The following is a 16,985-nucleotide window of genomic DNA, read 5'->3' on the forward strand; positions in this document are numbered from 1 at the left end:
ATGTACTGTAGCTACACATTGTACAACAGCAATTTGTAATTGTAATGCCCCCAAAGCTGCATTTCACTGCCGTTCCAATCCCACAGATTGGAAGCCCTTGGCCCCTTGGCATTCTGGCCTGATTACAATCACTCTGATTAAGAACTTGGGGAATAAGACTTGAGTTGGAGAGCTGGGGGGTTAAAGGGGAGTGCTTTTAGTGCTCTCCGTAGACAGGGCTGGTCACACAGTCCTGCTGGTCACTGCATCGGTCTCGCTGGCAAAGAGCTGCCATTTCAAACAAATACACCAGGACAATCGCATCACTTCCTGTTTTAGACACAGCACGCTGATTCCAAATTCCTGAGAGTTTGACCTTGTTGGGATGAATTAAAGAAAGCCTGGATTTTTACTCTAAACACGATATCAAGAGATTGTCTACAACCAATGCAGTCTCTCTCTCAGAACTCAAAGTGTTTGATGGTACAAAAGAAACACTAAAATGCATGGCACGCCTGCACAAAGTCGTACAGTTAGTTTCAATTGTAAATAATAATAATTAAAATAATAATAATAAGGGCAATAATTGTAATAATAATAGTAATGTAAATAAGAATAAAGATACAGGAGTTTTATGCATTCTTCCCTCTGTAAAATTGTGGAATCGTTTTGTTTTGAGCAAGGAAGAATTTTCTTAGTTATTGTGTTTTCTCAATTGTTGAAAATAAGTCAGATTCAAAACATTCACAAGCTGTTGGCTGGCACAGCATACCTGAGTGAGAATAGATAACTCCCATGATGAACAGAAATGCAATCTATCAAAAGCCTTAACTGAAGTGAGAGAGAGAGAAAATAAAATCTAACTTAAGAAAAAGGTAAGACTGTAAGAATTATAGATTCATATTAAAATATTACAGTTCAAGTCCTGTCATCGAAAATTGTATAGGCAATGACCTAATTGTTCAAATGTTCATGATCAAAACACAAAATTAAACGATGAGATAATAAAAAACCAAATCCAAACTTAACACAACCAAAACAGCTTCACACACTGTAAGAAACATTTAAGACCAATAGCTGTTGATTCTGATAGAGCCACATATGCATGCAGGCTCCTAAATGATATATCATCAGATTTTTTTTTTCTTTTCAGTTTTGAGTTTCAATGTGTCGTTTTTTTGTTTTTGTTTTTTTTCTTCTATTCCTCCTCATTCAGACGAGTCTTTCCCTCTGGGCTCTATCCAGTAAGAGTCTGTGTGTTTGCACGCTAGTGTGTGTGTGTGTGTGTGTGTGTGCGGCTCTCAACTTGGCGAGGCTTCAGTTGGCGCTCACAGGCTCCTGTGTCTCAGTCTCACTGCTGTAGTCCGATTTGGGCTCTTCCTCAAACTCCTCGTATATGTCCATCTCGTCCTCTCCGTTGACGGCCTCGGTGTTGACCATGGCGCTGGGCTCTAGCTTCATGTTGTAGGTGCTCTGGATGACGGGGATGGTGGGCTCGGGGCTGGCCGAGGCACTGGAACACTCAGACGTCATGTGGGGGGAGGGCGTGGTGGTTGCCATGGTTATGGCCCCAGGGTAGACCACACCGGCGCTGGTACTGATGGGGATCTGCGGCTGTTGCCTGTTGAGGAGAGAGAGATAGAGAGAGAGAGAGAGAGAGAGAGAGAGAGAGCAGAGCAGAGAGACAGGGAGGGAGAGAGAAAACATAGGAGGAGGGAGGGAGACAAAGAGAGACAAAGTCAGACCATCTGAGCCCTTTTCAAATACCACGATGTAGCAAACTCTCAGGTCTTGATTTGACAATATCTAATGAATAAGAAACGTCCCTACAACTATGCTGACAGCAAAACACTGATGACCATACGCTGGTAGGATGAGCAAATGGAAAGAATGTGGCCCGTGTGCGTGCCTCTCCACTAAAGACGCCTCCGTTTCAGCACTCGAGCTAAGAGGGCTGGATTAAGTGTTCACCACAGAGGTGTGCGCTGAGCCAGCGGCTCTGCTAAAACCATTTGGGGGGCGGGAGAGGGGTCTCCCGACAGGATCGTTTTGGGACGTTCAACAACGGCACCCTCTTTATTGGTGACATAAAGCCAATTGGTGGTTAGCAGAGTCGGCTCTGGTGCTGCGCGTCCTGATTGATCCTCCAGTGATCGTCTGTCTTACGGCTGACGGGGGAACACCTGGAGAGGGCTTCTGCCCGCTGACCACACGCAGTAAATTAGGGAGCCGCGCTCCAGTCTGCTGCCCTGCGGCCCCTCTGTAAATCTATACTTATGTTTTATACCCTGTAATAATGTCTGCATCTCCTTCTGTGCTCGCTGCCAGCTATTGTCTTAGATTGATAGATCGCTGCTATTAAAAACCACTCGACGGCAAGAGTGGATGTGGAAATGTGTCCCAGTGCCACCGTGCAAACGGGAGGGAGGTGCCACCGTCACACCGCGAGGAGCACGCGACTTGCCCGGGGAGGACGAGACTGAGGTGGAATAATCATCGGGGGGAGAAGCCTTGGTATACTAACGCCCAGGTTTCACCCTCCAAAATGAGGTAGGTATTTAAGTCATCAGGATGATTGGAGGGTCAGCGTGTTATGTTTGCTATTTCAATCGGGCCAGACACACCGTGAGCGCGTCACGCAAATTAAGAGTATGCGTGGGGATTTCCTTCAGGGGAAATCTTTGCGTCTAGGCATGCATGCGTGGGAGAGAGAGTGTGTGAGTGTGTGTGTGTGTGTGTGTCGCGCCTGAGCTGCTCTAGCTGCGGCGTTCTTCACTGTGCACCTACCCCACAGTGAAGAACTGCCTCATCTCCTGCCGCCGCGAGCGCATCATCTGCTTGTACTCGCCGATGCGTAGCTTCTTCCCATCGATGATGCAGGTCCTCTTGGGCCGGGGCTTGTACTTGTAGTTGGGGTACTTCTCCAGGTGGATCTTGCTCAGGCGAGCCTGCTCCTCGTAGTACGGCTGCTTCTCCTGGTTGGACATGGATTTCCAGCGGGAGCCTGCGGAACACATGTCAACAAATGTGCTGTCAGGCACGTGAAGAAAGCTACACAGAGCAGAGATGTCCATGGTGTGAAGGGTTTGATAGTCATATACATCAGATTCAATTCTGCTCAAGTTGTTGTTCCGAAAATGAATGTTTTGTAGTGATCGAATTAACCAAATGCTTTCGGAAATTTTACTCTTCTAAATTAGCATATATATTTCTTTAAAGTTATAATAGCCCCTTTAGATTTACAACTGATAAAACTGTCAGTATGGACATTTTTTGTCTGCTCTATCATTTTATAATCCCAATAAAGCCAGTATCTGAGGGATGACTGGTGGTGAGGCTGGACAGGTTCAAGCTGGGAGGGAGAACAGAAACAACACCAGGCCAGTAAATACTGCTAGCTCTCCGGTGTGTCCAGCCCCTGGCTGACGGCACGTTTAACAGCCCTGATCTATAGACTCTGGGCGCTGAGGGGACGAGACCCATTTACCCGCCGTCATTTTTCATGACAAACACTGACGCCGGTGACGTGTGGTAAATCCTTCTGAGTGCCAGCGCTGATTGAGCCACCGTGACCAATCAGACAAGAGCCTTGCATCCCCCCCCCCCCCCCTGCCTCCCCCACCCTCCCCTCAGAGCATAGTACAGATGTTTACGTACACAGAGACAGGTATTAACCACAGCGGGCTGACATTAGAGCACTCCGGATTAATTAACCTCTCGAAAAGAGCAAAAAGTCGTTAAGAGATTGAATTGCTTGAGGTTCCAGTGGGAGCACAGTGTCTGGTTCAGAACACAGACGTGGAGGGAACTAGACTTTTTTTTTTATGGAAAAGGGAGAAGAAAAACAAAATATGTTGAACCTATCACTGAGAGGTTGTAGGTGGGCTCTCTCTTCCTGAACAGTGGTGGGTTTGATTCTCTGTGCCTGTTGCTCCGCCACACAGTGTCACAGTGTTTCATGAATGCCGTTCTGTTTCTTCTTTTTTATCAATATCGAGGTTTAAACACTACACGTTTATCACTGTTGCCAACAGCCAAACAGCCCAGTGTTTATGTCCAGCTGAGGAGGGATTTGTGGGAAATGGAGAATGCTTGGGAGGGCACCGCTACTTCAAAATGGAAGGCATTATTGGATACCCATTTCATCATTGTAATGCAGTAGATCACATTCAATTGCGTAACAAATATAACAGAAAATACTATTATTTTAAAGTAAATAAGTAAAATAGTTCAAATCTATTTTTACAATGTGTCCATTCACAGGTCCATTGGCTGCTGTAATCATTGACATATCCACTAAAGACACATTTCCATGACATAAAAAGTATTTCGAAATCAGAATCTCGATCGCGGCTGCTTTTCTGTGTTTGATTTGGAAAACCAAGGCCAAACGAACCTAACACAGGAAGTCAGACAGACTCGCGCTATACATGGACACTGTTATGGTAGGCTCAGAAAAGGGACAGGATGTTTTACCCAGGATCTTGCTGATGTTGGAGTTGTGCATGTCTGGGAAGGCCTGCAAGATCTTGCGTCGCTCATCCTTGGCCCACACCATGAAAGCGTTCATCGGCCGCTTGATGTGGGGCTCGTTGGTGTTCCTGCCTCGCGACTCCCTGTAGACCCGGGCCTCGGCAGTGCTGGCGCCCCCTGTTGGCCAAGAACAACAGAGACGAGGGTTCATTTCTGGAGCCGTTCCTTTGCTCCCAGGACACACCACAACAAAAAGCAGAAGAAGAACAAGAAGAGAGAGCAAAGGAAAGCTGGTAAACAACTACCACAGTCCAGCACATCACTATCCCCTGTCCCCACAGAGGGTGGCAGGGGCCCAGAGCTGGACACAGCTCCTGGTGAGGGGGGTGGAGACCCTGGGCCCCTCTACCATGGAGCAGGCTGGCCTGGCGCTCCATGTTCTGCATGGAGAACAAGGGACCATTGTAAAGGTATTCCGTAAACGATGGACTCCTACAGAATCAAATATCAATCCAGAACCAAATGAAAATGACCTTGACTTAAATGGCTGTTAAGTATGTTTGTCTGGGTCTCTGCACGTATTCCACGCTACTATTTTCAGCTCCATACATTTCAAACTGATGTAAAGAAAGTTTCTATGAAACGCGAAGCGGTGCCAACTTAAATAACAAACAGTGTGAGGAAGTTCTCATAAGAAAAATAAATCAAGGGGGGGAGCAACTCTGCCAAAACTCAAATAAAACATCCTAATAAAACACAGAACGATTTAACACACAAGTGTGTACATGCAAAAACATACAGGCATGCACACGCGCGCACACACCCACAGTGTGAGAGGAGAGTGTGCAGCAGCCAAGTGCTGTTTCTCAATCAGGCCATTCACAATCAGCATGTGAGAGTCTCCCTCCGTATTAAACTGTATATCAGACTGATAATGATTTCTGTTTGCATGCGCATTTGCTTCCTTTTATATGTAAGATGTGAAAGAATTAAATAAAAGCCGTATGAATATTTCAACAAACAAAAACATGTTGATAAACAAGGCTTGAAAAATAAGACAAAAAAAGCTTTCCATATGCTATGATACATCTTTAATGATGTAAAATCTGGAAAAGAAAGCTTGGGATGGCTCATGCATATTTCATCATCCACATGTGAAGTGTTCTCATTTGGATCTTCCACCAGACGTCTTGGCACACGTTACCTGCGGTTTGATTTCTATTATTTCAGTTGATAAACAAAATCAAACTCTTAATGAGTAATGGAGCGCAGTGCTACAGAGGGATGAATCCGCTACCCACAAATCGCTCCACTGTAGCTCTGAGAAGAGGGAGGAGGAACAGGCTGCCTTGAGTGAGACAGGAAGGGTTCGAAGACTCAACTTTAGAAAAGCAGGTCTGGAACTATCTCCCTGAGTCTGTCACTGCAAGTGGCACAGTGGGTAACACACACACACACGCTGTCCTATGTCTCCCTGCTGTGCTAAGGAGAGACAGCCATGTCCTCACTGATAAGGGGCATGGAGGTCCCGTAGAGGTGGACGGCCTGATAGGTCTGATCTCCAAGGATGAGGCCTGGGACTCGCTTGGGGCTTGGATGGGGCTCAGAGGGAGTCAGGCTGGGGTTCGGACATCCACAGGAGGCCCCATTCTCCCCGGGCCCCTGCTGGGCACTCAGGGTCTCCCTATCCATTGACACCAGCTCATGTTTAACAGTCGTACAGACACATTTCTGATCCGGGGAGACTGGCCTTTATCTGGGGGGGGGGGGGGCAGTGCAATTTGCCTCCTCGCACTGTCACACTGCATCAAGCAGGGCCCAGGGGGACTCAGTTCCTTTCATTTAGCCTCAGAGCTTCAGTCCCATCAGCCGTGTGACGGTCAGCCCACCACACCACCCCCCCACCTCCCCTCTCTCGTCCTCCTCTCCTCCCGTGTACTCCACACTGCTCATGTGATCCGAGTCCCGGGGGAACCAATTCACCTCAACGGAGCCCTCCCCTCTTTCAGACCTGTCCACAAGCCTCTCAACCGCAGGACCACAGACAGTCATACCTGTACACCGTCCACTTGCCCGGTCTGGTAAAGCCATCGTTTTCATCCTATACTGCTTTAAACCGTTAGGGGATTCAGGAATAATACACTGGCTTTGCAGCCACCGATCCCCCACAGTACATTAATTTCATTTAGCACGCACTCACCGTACAGGATGAATTGATTTCACTTTGTTTGGTTTTGACAGCCATGTTTATTGTGCAATGAAATGTAGGGTGGCGGTGGGGCTGACAGTATCCATCAACGCGGGCCAATCTGCTGACTGCCCGCCCAGATGAAGGTATTCATTAGGCCAGGGGAGCGCCGCTCACTCAGATACGACAGCCAGTGTCTGCGCCCCCGGGATCGCTCGCTCTAATTTACGATGCCCCCCTCGCCATTACTCCAGCACTGACACTGATTCAGCAATTTATATACTGGCATGCACGCGTACGGGGCAGAGGTGAGCATCTTACGAGGAGGGGGTCGACGCGACCCGCGCCTGTCGCCCGGTCCTCTTCCGAACGGGGAGACGCAGCGACAGTCAAGTCCATTAGACACGGTCCCTGGATCGTGTGACGGAGGGCTGGGGGGGGGGGGGGGGGGACCAGGAGGAAGAGCCCGCCTTCTCGCTCTTATCTGCTCCAGCAGCCCATGAACACGGCCGCGTCTGTCTCTTCCGCAGGCAGGGGTTAGGACCCTGCGCGGGAGGTGCAGCACACAGCGCCGTGCGGGACGTCCCGTCAGGACTGTGTGGATGCGTCCTGGCTGTCTGGGGCCCTTCTCAGGACGCGGGGAGCCTGGAGGTGGGCTCCTGGTGTCCCTGTGGCCTGCTGTCTCCACCAGCCTCTGGGTGACGGTGATGCGCTTCCGTCAGAGCCAGTAGACCAAGACTGTCCTACATCCATCACCCCCGAGTTACAGCATGAAACGGCAGTTTAAGACAATACTGTTTATCTTACTCACTCCCAAACAAGGCGCAAAGCCCGTCCTGACATTTACAAATGAGCATTAATTGATGTTTTTGGGAGCAAGCTGTTTCGGAAGCAGTTAGTTAGGTGTGTGATTGTGTAAATAAATACAGATGCTTAGCTGTGACAGGGGCAGCCCCCCTGGGTGGGGGGCCTGGGAGGGGGAGGAGGGGGAGAAACAGCCGAGGGCTGCTTAATAGAATTTATTGTGATTCATGAGGCCTGTAGCTCAATGTGACGGAGCGATATGAGAATCTCCTTTTAATTTGTCTCTCCTGTAGACACTGTGGATGAGCAGCATGAATTACAGAGAGAGAGAGAGAGAGAGAGAGAGAGAGAGAGAGAGAGAGAGAGAGAGAGAGAGAGAGAGAGAGAGAGAGAGAGAGAGAGAGAGAGAGAGAGAGAGAGAGAGAGAGAGAGAGAGAGAGAGAGAGAGAGAGAGAGAGAGAATGAGAATGAGAATGAGAATGAGAAAGAGGGAGGGAGGGAGGGAGGGAGGGGGAGATAAATGCAGGTGGAGAAGGGGGGCAGGGAAAGGGCAGAAAGGAGAAGGAGGGAGGCTGAAAGAGAGGAGCACAGTGAGGCCGACAGCAGGGAGACGGGGGGAGAGAGAACGGCAGAGTGGTGAGACCGGTGTGAGGAAGATGAAGCCCGGCAGGCCTTCACACCTGTGTGCTGCAAGCTCCGACTCGACCGGGCACAGAGAGGAGGAGCCAGAGGGTTGTCCCGCCCCATGACCCCCCCCCCCCCCCCCCCCCACCCCCCCCACCCCGGCCTCCCCTCTCTCCCGGCTCTGCCCCGGCTCTGTTCCGAGGGCACACACAGCGGGTGTCACCCAGGAACCTGCTCAGGAGGACGGGCCTCAAAGAGCAGGCAGCAATCACACCACGCTGCCAAGCCCTCCCATGTGGGATCCAACCACACACCTCTGACTGCAGGTATTTACTGCCCACAGTAGGGCCGCTCCGTGGAAGAAGGATCAGCCCAGATGAATGTGTGTGGACTGATATGACAGGGAGCGCTCTGTGGTCCCTGTCACAGCCAGGCCGGCCAGCCGGCTGCTAATGAAACCATTACAAAACGACAAAGTGGATTAAGCCCTTCTTTAACACGCCGATCCCTGCCTTCGCTTCTTCTTCTACCATGTTGGATGCTTTGAATTCTGCATTCGGTGTGTTGTGGTGTGTGTGTGGTGTGTGTGGTGTGTGTGTGTGTGTGGGAACAAATGACTGGCATGTTTGCACTTGCAGGCTATAGCTCATGCTTTTGTCTCCAGTGTGTTCTGTGGCATGCCATGACACTTAAGTGGAGCATTCCTTTTTACACCTCACTACTGTCGACTAGAATGAATCAATAACAAGTGACCTGGCCTGACATGTTGTGTCTGTGCACTCTCTGACATGCAATACAGCCATAGCGGCCGTATACATATGTTAAATACAAAATTAATGTGGGTCAGTCATTGTTTATGGATATTTTTTACAGCACATTCATGTTTTCGAATTATTTATGAACAAAAACATGATTTGTTTCATTGTTTGGGGAATTTAGCTGACTTCAAAGAGGCATGCTGACTGATCATGGTGATCTATGCTGCTATTGTTTTTATTGCTGTGTTCCTGTGCCTGCAGGCACCTACTGTAGAGACGCCAGGCTGCGCTGGGAATCTCCCAGGCAGTAAAGTCAGCCTGTTATTCCCATGGCCTCTGCTTGCAAGCAAAACAAAAAAAAAAACATGACTTCTTTCCAAACAATCATCTCATCGTAAACTTCACAACAGCTCTGAGCTACCAGCACCAAATAAGCAGAGGATCCACGTTGTGCTGTTCGGCAACAATACGACGCCGTTCCTCCTCACTTTCTCTCCAGCACAACGACTTGGTCTGGTCTCCTCTGTCCAGACCACCTTGTTCCACTTTGGCTGATATTGTCGTAGTGCGTCTCCAGATGAACAGGGCTTCCTGTCTCCCTGCGTCTCTCAACACCCCCTTTGTTCTCTCCCAGGACCCTCGGTGACGGGGGGGGCGGTTTAGACAAACACACCAGCGACCCCAGCGCCGTGCACACAACCCTCCACGCCGCCATATGTGAATGAACAAAGGAGCTGGGCTGAGGCCTTTTGTGGTATTTGTTAATGTTTTTCATCTGAGCTTTAAAAGACCTAATGACGTTTGCGGCGGGCCACTGCATGTGGCTGGTGGCTTTTGCGAAATGAAGGAAATTCTATCTATTTCCATACACCCGCGCCACTGTGTTCCAATGGCCCTCGTTAGAACTTTGGCAGCTGTTAATTCGGTTGCTGCATGCTTTGCAAATATTAGCTTAAGGATCCTAAAGCTTTCTGTGAACTCCTGTGATGACAGGGCTTTGGTGTATACTGGAGCTACTCAATGCCGCCGGTTTGTTTTGTAGGTGCCCTGCTCCACGCCCACACCCTCCCCTTGCAGCCTGCTGAGGTGTAGGGAGATATGTTCAGTAAATTCCCCTCTGGTTGGAAAGCAACAAGGTGTCTCTGTAATTGCTGCCGGGGCCCTGGCTGCTGAGGTGGCTGCTTTATAATGAACGCTGCTTTTTCCCCTGTGGGTGTCGGCGAAGAATTGAATTGGAGAAGGAGAGTAAACTTTGCAGAATGTTTGGGATGTTTCCTAATGTTCACTGAATCACCACCTCTAAAATGCATACCCTTGTAAATGATTTGACAATTGTTTCTTGTACGTACCATTTACAACTTGTGCTATTTACACAGATTGAGGAATTATTTGGTGGAATTTGGGTTTGAAAAACAAAGATTTAAAACCAGGTGTATTCAGAATTGCAACCATACAGGTATCACCAGTAAAATACTTTTAACGTGTGTCTTTTATCTGCATCACCGTAAACTGTCCATTAATCATCTGGGTGTTGAAACAGAGACAGACAAACGGAAAGGCAGACAGATATATTTGTGGAGAGAGATGAAATGATGAGTGTGTTGGTGAGCTATGTGCAGTAGCCTGGCTCCCAGCCACAGCTCTCCCCCTCTGGGAAGAAGACCTCTGTGGCCCCTGCCTCTCCTCTCCCACTTCCCTCTCCTCTCCTCTCCCCTCATCTCATCTCCCCCCCCTCTCCTCTACCCTCTTCTGCTCTCCTCTCCCTTCCTCCCTCCCCTCTTCCTCTCCTCTCCTCTCCTGTCCCTTCCACTTCCTCCCTCCCTTCCTCTCCCCTTTTCTCCTCTCCTCCCCTCCTCTCCCCTCTGCTCTCCTCTCCCTTCCTCCCTCCCCTCTCCTCTGCTCTCCTCGCCCCTCCGTCTGCCCCTAATCCACAACCCGCTGGGAATGGGCTGCGGAGCGGCGTCTGGCGCTAGCCTTTCCCTTGGCCCCGCGCAGGACATAAAAGGGCACAAATGAGCTCCGTCGACTGGGCTGGTGCACGCCCCGGTCCTGTCCCAACTCCACAGTGGCCACAGAGAGAAGGTTCCCACTGGGGGGCAGGGGACCTCCAGAACATCTGAGGCCAGAGGGGAGGGACAGGGTCGGCAGTCGAGGCTGACATGGGAACGAGTTCCCCACGGCCACAAACTGCACCTCTCGTCCACCACTTACTGTATGGGTGTGATGTGAAAAGCAGACACGATAAATAATTGAGCTCCTGGCTTCAAGTTGGTAAACAAGTAGGTTTATGTGAGCCGTCGGGCCGCCGTGCGAAAAAAGGGTGTTCTAATTATGTTTACGTGTTTTTTGTGGCACTTACTGCACGGTGGGAAAGGCTCAGTGATCCAAGAGCGGCGATGGCTTGCATTGTCCTGAGAAATATCTAGCCCTCCATCGCCGCCTCGCTCGGCCATGAAAGGTGAGTCAGATCCGTTTCCCTCCCCCTGCCTTGGCTCTCAAGTACCATGGAAACTGCCACAAATATTTACGTCAGACAAACATTGGCGCAGCGAGGCGTCCTTCTGCGCTGTTTGGGAGCCCCAGCCACAAAGGCAGATGACGCTTTGTCACACTGGTGCTACCCGAATTTACACCCCGGTGGCCAGGACCTCAAACAAGCTGAGCATCAGGGCCAGCAGGGCTGGAGAAGGGCCAGCATTGTCCTCAGGCACCCTGTCCTCCGCTCACCTACCTGTGAAAACCAGGGAGCGGCGGGCGCTTTCAAGAAGCGGACACACACACACACACACACGCGCGTACACACACACACACAAACACCTCCCTCTGCCAGCCCTCTCCCCTCTCTCTCTGCTACGTTTAGACACACACAGAGTTCTAGGAGGAATCCAGACAGTTAGAGGAGTCCTGCTAGTCTCTCCTCACCGTTTAGAAGGCACACCGTTTGTGAAGAGGGGTACAAAAAAAGGAAAAGGCTCAAAAGAAGCCAAATGAGCAAAGCAAATCAAGAAATAAACGGGGAAATATCCGGATGGAAGAGGATAAGAAAATATGAAATGTGACTTACCGTCCAGATCCTCTGGCCTGGTGAGGTCGATAACTCTGTGTCCAATCTTGGCTTCCTCTCCCAGTTTGCCGAGGTGATGACCAAGACTCTCAAAGTGAGCCCTCTCCTACAGGGACAAGCAGAGGAACCACATTCTCAGTCTGACCAACAAAAAAATCACCCATACAGTGTGCAGTTTTCTTTAAATACCGTCAATCTTTTCACATCTATACAACGCACTAATCAATAGTTTCAAAGAAGCATGAATCCCGGGAAAATCGAAAAAAACGTATTTGATAAATGCAGGATCTCCTCCAATTGTAAGGTGAACTGAATGCTGCATTGTCACTGTCCACGTCTCTTTCAGAATCGGCCATAATGCCAGGCAGGATGTGAAGAGACAGTTGGAGCCAGGGGGGCCAGTAAATAGATTTACAGAGGACTACTTTGTGATCCCAAGCACACAATGGGGCCAAGGCCCTCTCTGCAGCGTTCCCATTTCCCCTCCGTAATCTCCTCTCTCCGTACAGCGGCGCACCTCCCCTCCTGCTCTGCTCCCGCTCTGCTCCTCGTGTCTGGAGCGCGGCGGAGTTCAGAGCCCATCATTTATTCAGGGTTCATGCTTTGGAGAACACACCGCGTTTTCCCCCTTTTGTCATGTAGCTTTCATGCTCAGATTAAACTTGGCATCATGTTGTACTCCAGGCACAATGAAACCCTGTCACTCAGCACTCGGTGACAATATTACATGTCATGTCCGTGTGCATTTACAGAATAAAATAACAGCTTTCGGGGGCCTGTCTGAATAGTTGCTGCACATTACACTTAATGTATTATGCAGGGGGAGAGTACCGACTGCTGCTTGCTCCATTGTTAACTGACCTAGATCCAGAGTGAATGTGCAGGGCATTAGCACAGGGCTGTCTTCCCCTCTAAAGACTCAAGTAGGAGATGGACACTTTGACTCTGCATGATACAAATAATCTCTCCCCCTCGGATTCGCCTGGAAGACACTAAAAGCAGGCGCACTGCCGCGATTCAGACCGGAGCATTTGTTTTACTCCCAGGGTGAGCATTCAATCACTGCCAAAAAGGTGCTCCCTGTCATCCCCCCTCCCTCTGCAGCCTCCTCCCCCCTCCCTCGTTTCCTCTCTCTCCTCCCTCCCTCCCTCGCCCTCCTCCTCCTCTGTCTTTCCTGAGCCTGCCTATCACACGCAGCGAGGACAGATCCTCAGGTGAGGTCCCTACACAATGGTAACAGCTCCCCTGCCACACACGCAGACACCGACACCAACACACACATTAATCTTTAAGCTCCACTGTTGTCCGGGTGCGGGTGTGTTTTGTTTGTTTGCAGTGGGAGCCCGCGTCGAGCCTTTCTTACAAGAGATATTGTGCTCGATTCAGTGGAGGATGAATAACATCTTTTTCAATGCGCGTCTGGGCAGATGTTGAAATGATATGTTTTGAAAGTGGCTTGTGAGTTCCATAATCTCAAAGGAAAATAGAATTACACACAAAGCAATTTACAGCCTAAGTACTACAAAGTGTGTTATGCTTTTCTTGTAGTTCTCTTCTGCTTGGCCAAGAAGGTCTGAAAAGTGTGGAACACGGATAAATTGAAGATATTGTTATTCCATTAGATTGCGCAAGTCTTTTCATTTATCCAAGAAAAACATGTCAAAAAGGAAAGAGATGAGTACGAGCATGAGTGCGTTTCAGACGGCAAAAGCGAGAGGGAGAAAGAGAGGAAGAGAAAGAAAGAGACAGAGAGGAAGAGAGAGAGAAAGACAGAGAGAGAGAGAGAGTGCTGTAATTTACCATCATGCTTCGAGGAGCAGCCATTATTTATGGCCATCTGAGTGATTCTGATCCACAATTAACCACTACCTGCTTATGGTCTGTGATTAGAGGCTGCCTGTCTGACGGGCCTTTGCTTACTTAAGTGTTTTCTAATTATGACACATGCAGCGGTCCCTGCTGGGCAGAGGGCGCTTTGTAAAGATAAGATGGAGCGCCGTCTCCGACGCCACGCTCCGTGCGAGGCGACGGGCGCATCGCTGTATTCATCACCCCGCCACATTATTGCACTTAATGAAAGAGGCTGGCGGCCTGATGACAAAGTGACGGATGTGCGATTAGCCGGAGGGGGGCGACGGCGATGGCAGTGCCTGGGATGCGACTTGGGCAGTCTGCTTAGAGGACTTGGCATCAGGGCAGGGGAGGGCAGGGGAGGGGGGAGGGGGGGAAGGAGGGAGGGAGGGGGGGGGGGAGAGGGAGTCTGTAATAAATTAGCCTGCTCTTCCCTCCCCTGCGCTCCACTGGCCTCTCCTGATCAATCAAGGCCTTTTATAAACTCATGATCATTAAGCATCATGTTGGGCTTAGAGGAGAGAGAACAGCGGCCCATCCATCAATGACCTTCATTAATAACTAGCTCAGCACTAAACTTCTCCTTTCTCCTCTGGCCACACCAAGTCGTGTGATTAGTGAACATGGGCCTACGAGACAACCGGGACCCATGTTGAACAAGGCTGGTTATTGAATTAGATCCCTGTGTTACAGCGTCCCCGCGTTCTGAACTACCTCCACGCCATTAGACATGAACAGACGTGTGGAGTTCGGGGCAGCGATAGGAAGTGACACATTTACTTAGAACAGGATGATTTAGGACTGTTGATCAGTGTGAAGTACACTCAGTATTCTTCTGCAGTAATCCAGCACACAGCTGTTGTACCTACAGTGTCAACCCTGTAGTTCGTTACTAGTTTAGAAACCTACTAAGTTTCCGTTTGTGTGTCCTTGTGATCGCAACGCTAATGAACATTATACTTCATCAGTGCCTCTCTGCAATATGGTACAATGAATTTCCATAACATTTTATATACTATGTTTAATATACTTATTGGTTATAACCTTGATAATTTATACCCGCGCTTTAGAATCATACTAAAATTTATCGAGATAAATTATATGCACAACACCAGCCTTTTTGTTTAAAGACTTGCAAAATTTCTGTGAACTAATGCTGCTTTACTACCCGTGCATCAAGTGCTGTGATAAATTAATGTCATTTTTATGATTTTATGGTGCCATTAAATTTTTACTGATCACTCTGCTGTGGCAGAGCTGTAAAGGATGTGCCGTGCCCAGGGAGGCTGGTCCAGTCAGGAGACCACGCTCTCGTCCCTTCAGACGGCTGTCTGCTACCAGCACACTTCTAGCAACCTCAAATGTACTGCAGAGCAGAGAACTTCTCGGACGGACGGAAAAGAGGTGGAGAGACTGCGAGGGAGGAAGGGAGGAAGAATGGGGGGAGTGAAAAAGAGAGAGAAGCGGGATGGAAGAGGACTAATTAGCGGGGGGAGGGACTGTGGTGAAAGACAGGCAGGGAGGGAGAGAGAGAGAGAGACAGTGGCAGAGAGAGAGACAGAGAGAGAGAGAGAGAGACAGAGGCAGAGAGAGAGAGAGAGAGAGAGAGAGAGAGAGAGAGAGAGAGAGAGAGAGAGAGAGAGAGAGAGAGAGAGAGAGCAGAGAGAAGGGCCGGGAGAACACAAAAGATGTCACGGCCCACGTTGTGCCCCTCCCCTTCTGACCGCGACCTCTGGACGAGTGAGTGAGCGGTCCTTCCCTCAAATGAGTTCAGCATGCAGCCCTCCATCCCACATCTAAAATTACAGCAGCGAGCGCCCAAGCTCGAGCGGAAAAAAAAGCCACCCACAATAATCTCCTCCGCCCTGCCCGCGTGCTCTTTTTATCTCACGTTCGGCTACGGGCGCATTTTGTTCGCTAGCACATGGTTGCCTGGTGAAGTCATGGTCATGAGTGAGAAACAGAGAGTGAGAAACAGAGAGTGAGAAACAGAGAGGGAAAAAGAGAAACCGAGTGAAAGAACGGAAGGGCGAGAGAGAGAGAGAGGGAGAGGGAGAAAGGAGGAGCAGAATGGATTGGATGGCAGAGTGTGTGGAACTTCTTAGCGGTGAGTGTGGAACCCGAGAGGGCCCGTGTCATCGCTGTGAAGAGGACTTTAATCTGCCTGGCCACAGAACATGTGCCGGAGGCCTGCAGCCGTAGCCACAGGGCGTTTCCTGGGCAGCCCTGGCAGGGGCGGACAAGCGGCACAGCAACGGGTGTGAGGAGAGAGGCGGGCGGGCGGGGCGGGCGGGCGGCCCGAGGCATTGTGCCTCTGTCTACCCTGTATTTACACATCACACTGCAGCTCCTGACCCTCCTCTCTTTCCCTCTGGTTCTCGTTCGCTCTCTCTCCTCCCTGTCACTCCTCTCTTCCCTCTCTGTGTCCCATTCTCTCTTGCTCGTCTCCCTCTTTCTCTCTGTCTCTCTCTCTCCTCCCCCTCTTTCTCTCTCTCTCTCTCTCTCTCTCTCTCTCTCTCTCTCTCTCTCTCGCTGTCTCTTTTATAAATAACCCCAGCCTAGGCCATATGGCCTTGAATTTTTCTGAGGGCGCTCTATACAACTCTGAGATAACACAGCAGGCTGAACTGGTGCTCTGCTTGGTGGCCAATGACAGGTGAGGATTTGAGCAGAGGCTTTAGTTAAAGAAAAGCAAGACAACTGTTTCTGTGTTCAATGAGACGTTTCAGGAGGGTAAATGAAAAGCTTATTGAGCTGCGGCTGACAAAAATGGATGCGGACAGGTGTGAAAACCTCGGAGGAGACTCGAATACTATTGCTCCAAACCAGGTGCAACGGGCTCAAACCTTGATGAAAAACGCACAAAGGGCCCAGTGCCTTAATATTCGTCTGAATAACGTTGATTGTCGTGCGCGCGTGAAGGCAGGCCCAGCTGCACGCGCTCCGTCCGCACACCTGGCCCAGAGGTAGGTGAGGCTCGCGGGCGCGACCCACCACTGGAGGCTCGGCATCCAGCCTGTCAGTCATCACGCAGGTCACATGGGGCACGCGAGCCCAGGCTCCGGGGGCCCCGACCTGTAACCGGCCTGTGATCCAGATCTCTCTGCCCGAGAAGACAAACACCCAACGACTGAGCACACGGTCCCTGTGAGCTCCCTTTCTGCTCGGGCCCCTCATCTGTTTTATATTTGACCAATCGCAATGTTATTTATAATTTTGCAGCTCTCCAGTAGTTGGTAGTTTT

General features: G+C 49.9%; 1 protein-coding gene across 1 annotated transcript in view; it reads right to left on the reverse strand.

Annotated features, from left to right (window-relative positions):
* Positions 1–912: 912 nt before the first annotated feature.
* sox6 (SRY-box transcription factor 6) overlaps positions 913–16,985 on the reverse strand; it is a 20,165-nt gene continuing 4,092 nt past the window's right edge. Inside the window, exons 3-7 of the mRNA XM_067249410.1 lie at positions 16,697–16,844; positions 11,891–11,996; positions 4,456–4,629; positions 2,767–2,983; positions 913–1,600 (exon numbers count right to left, since the gene is read on the reverse strand). Coding sequence (XP_067105511.1) covers positions 1,297–1,600; positions 2,767–2,983; positions 4,456–4,629; positions 11,891–11,996; positions 16,697–16,844 — 949 coding nt within the window. The 3' untranslated portion in view covers positions 913–1,296. The remainder of the gene's footprint in view (positions 1,601–2,766; positions 2,984–4,455; positions 4,630–11,890; positions 11,997–16,696; positions 16,845–16,985) is intronic.

Source organism: Osmerus mordax, chromosome 13 (genome assembly GCF_038355195.1).
Source record: "Osmerus mordax isolate fOsmMor3 chromosome 13, fOsmMor3.pri, whole genome shotgun sequence".
Classification (NCBI taxonomy): domain Eukaryota; kingdom Metazoa; phylum Chordata; class Actinopteri; order Osmeriformes; family Osmeridae; genus Osmerus; species Osmerus mordax.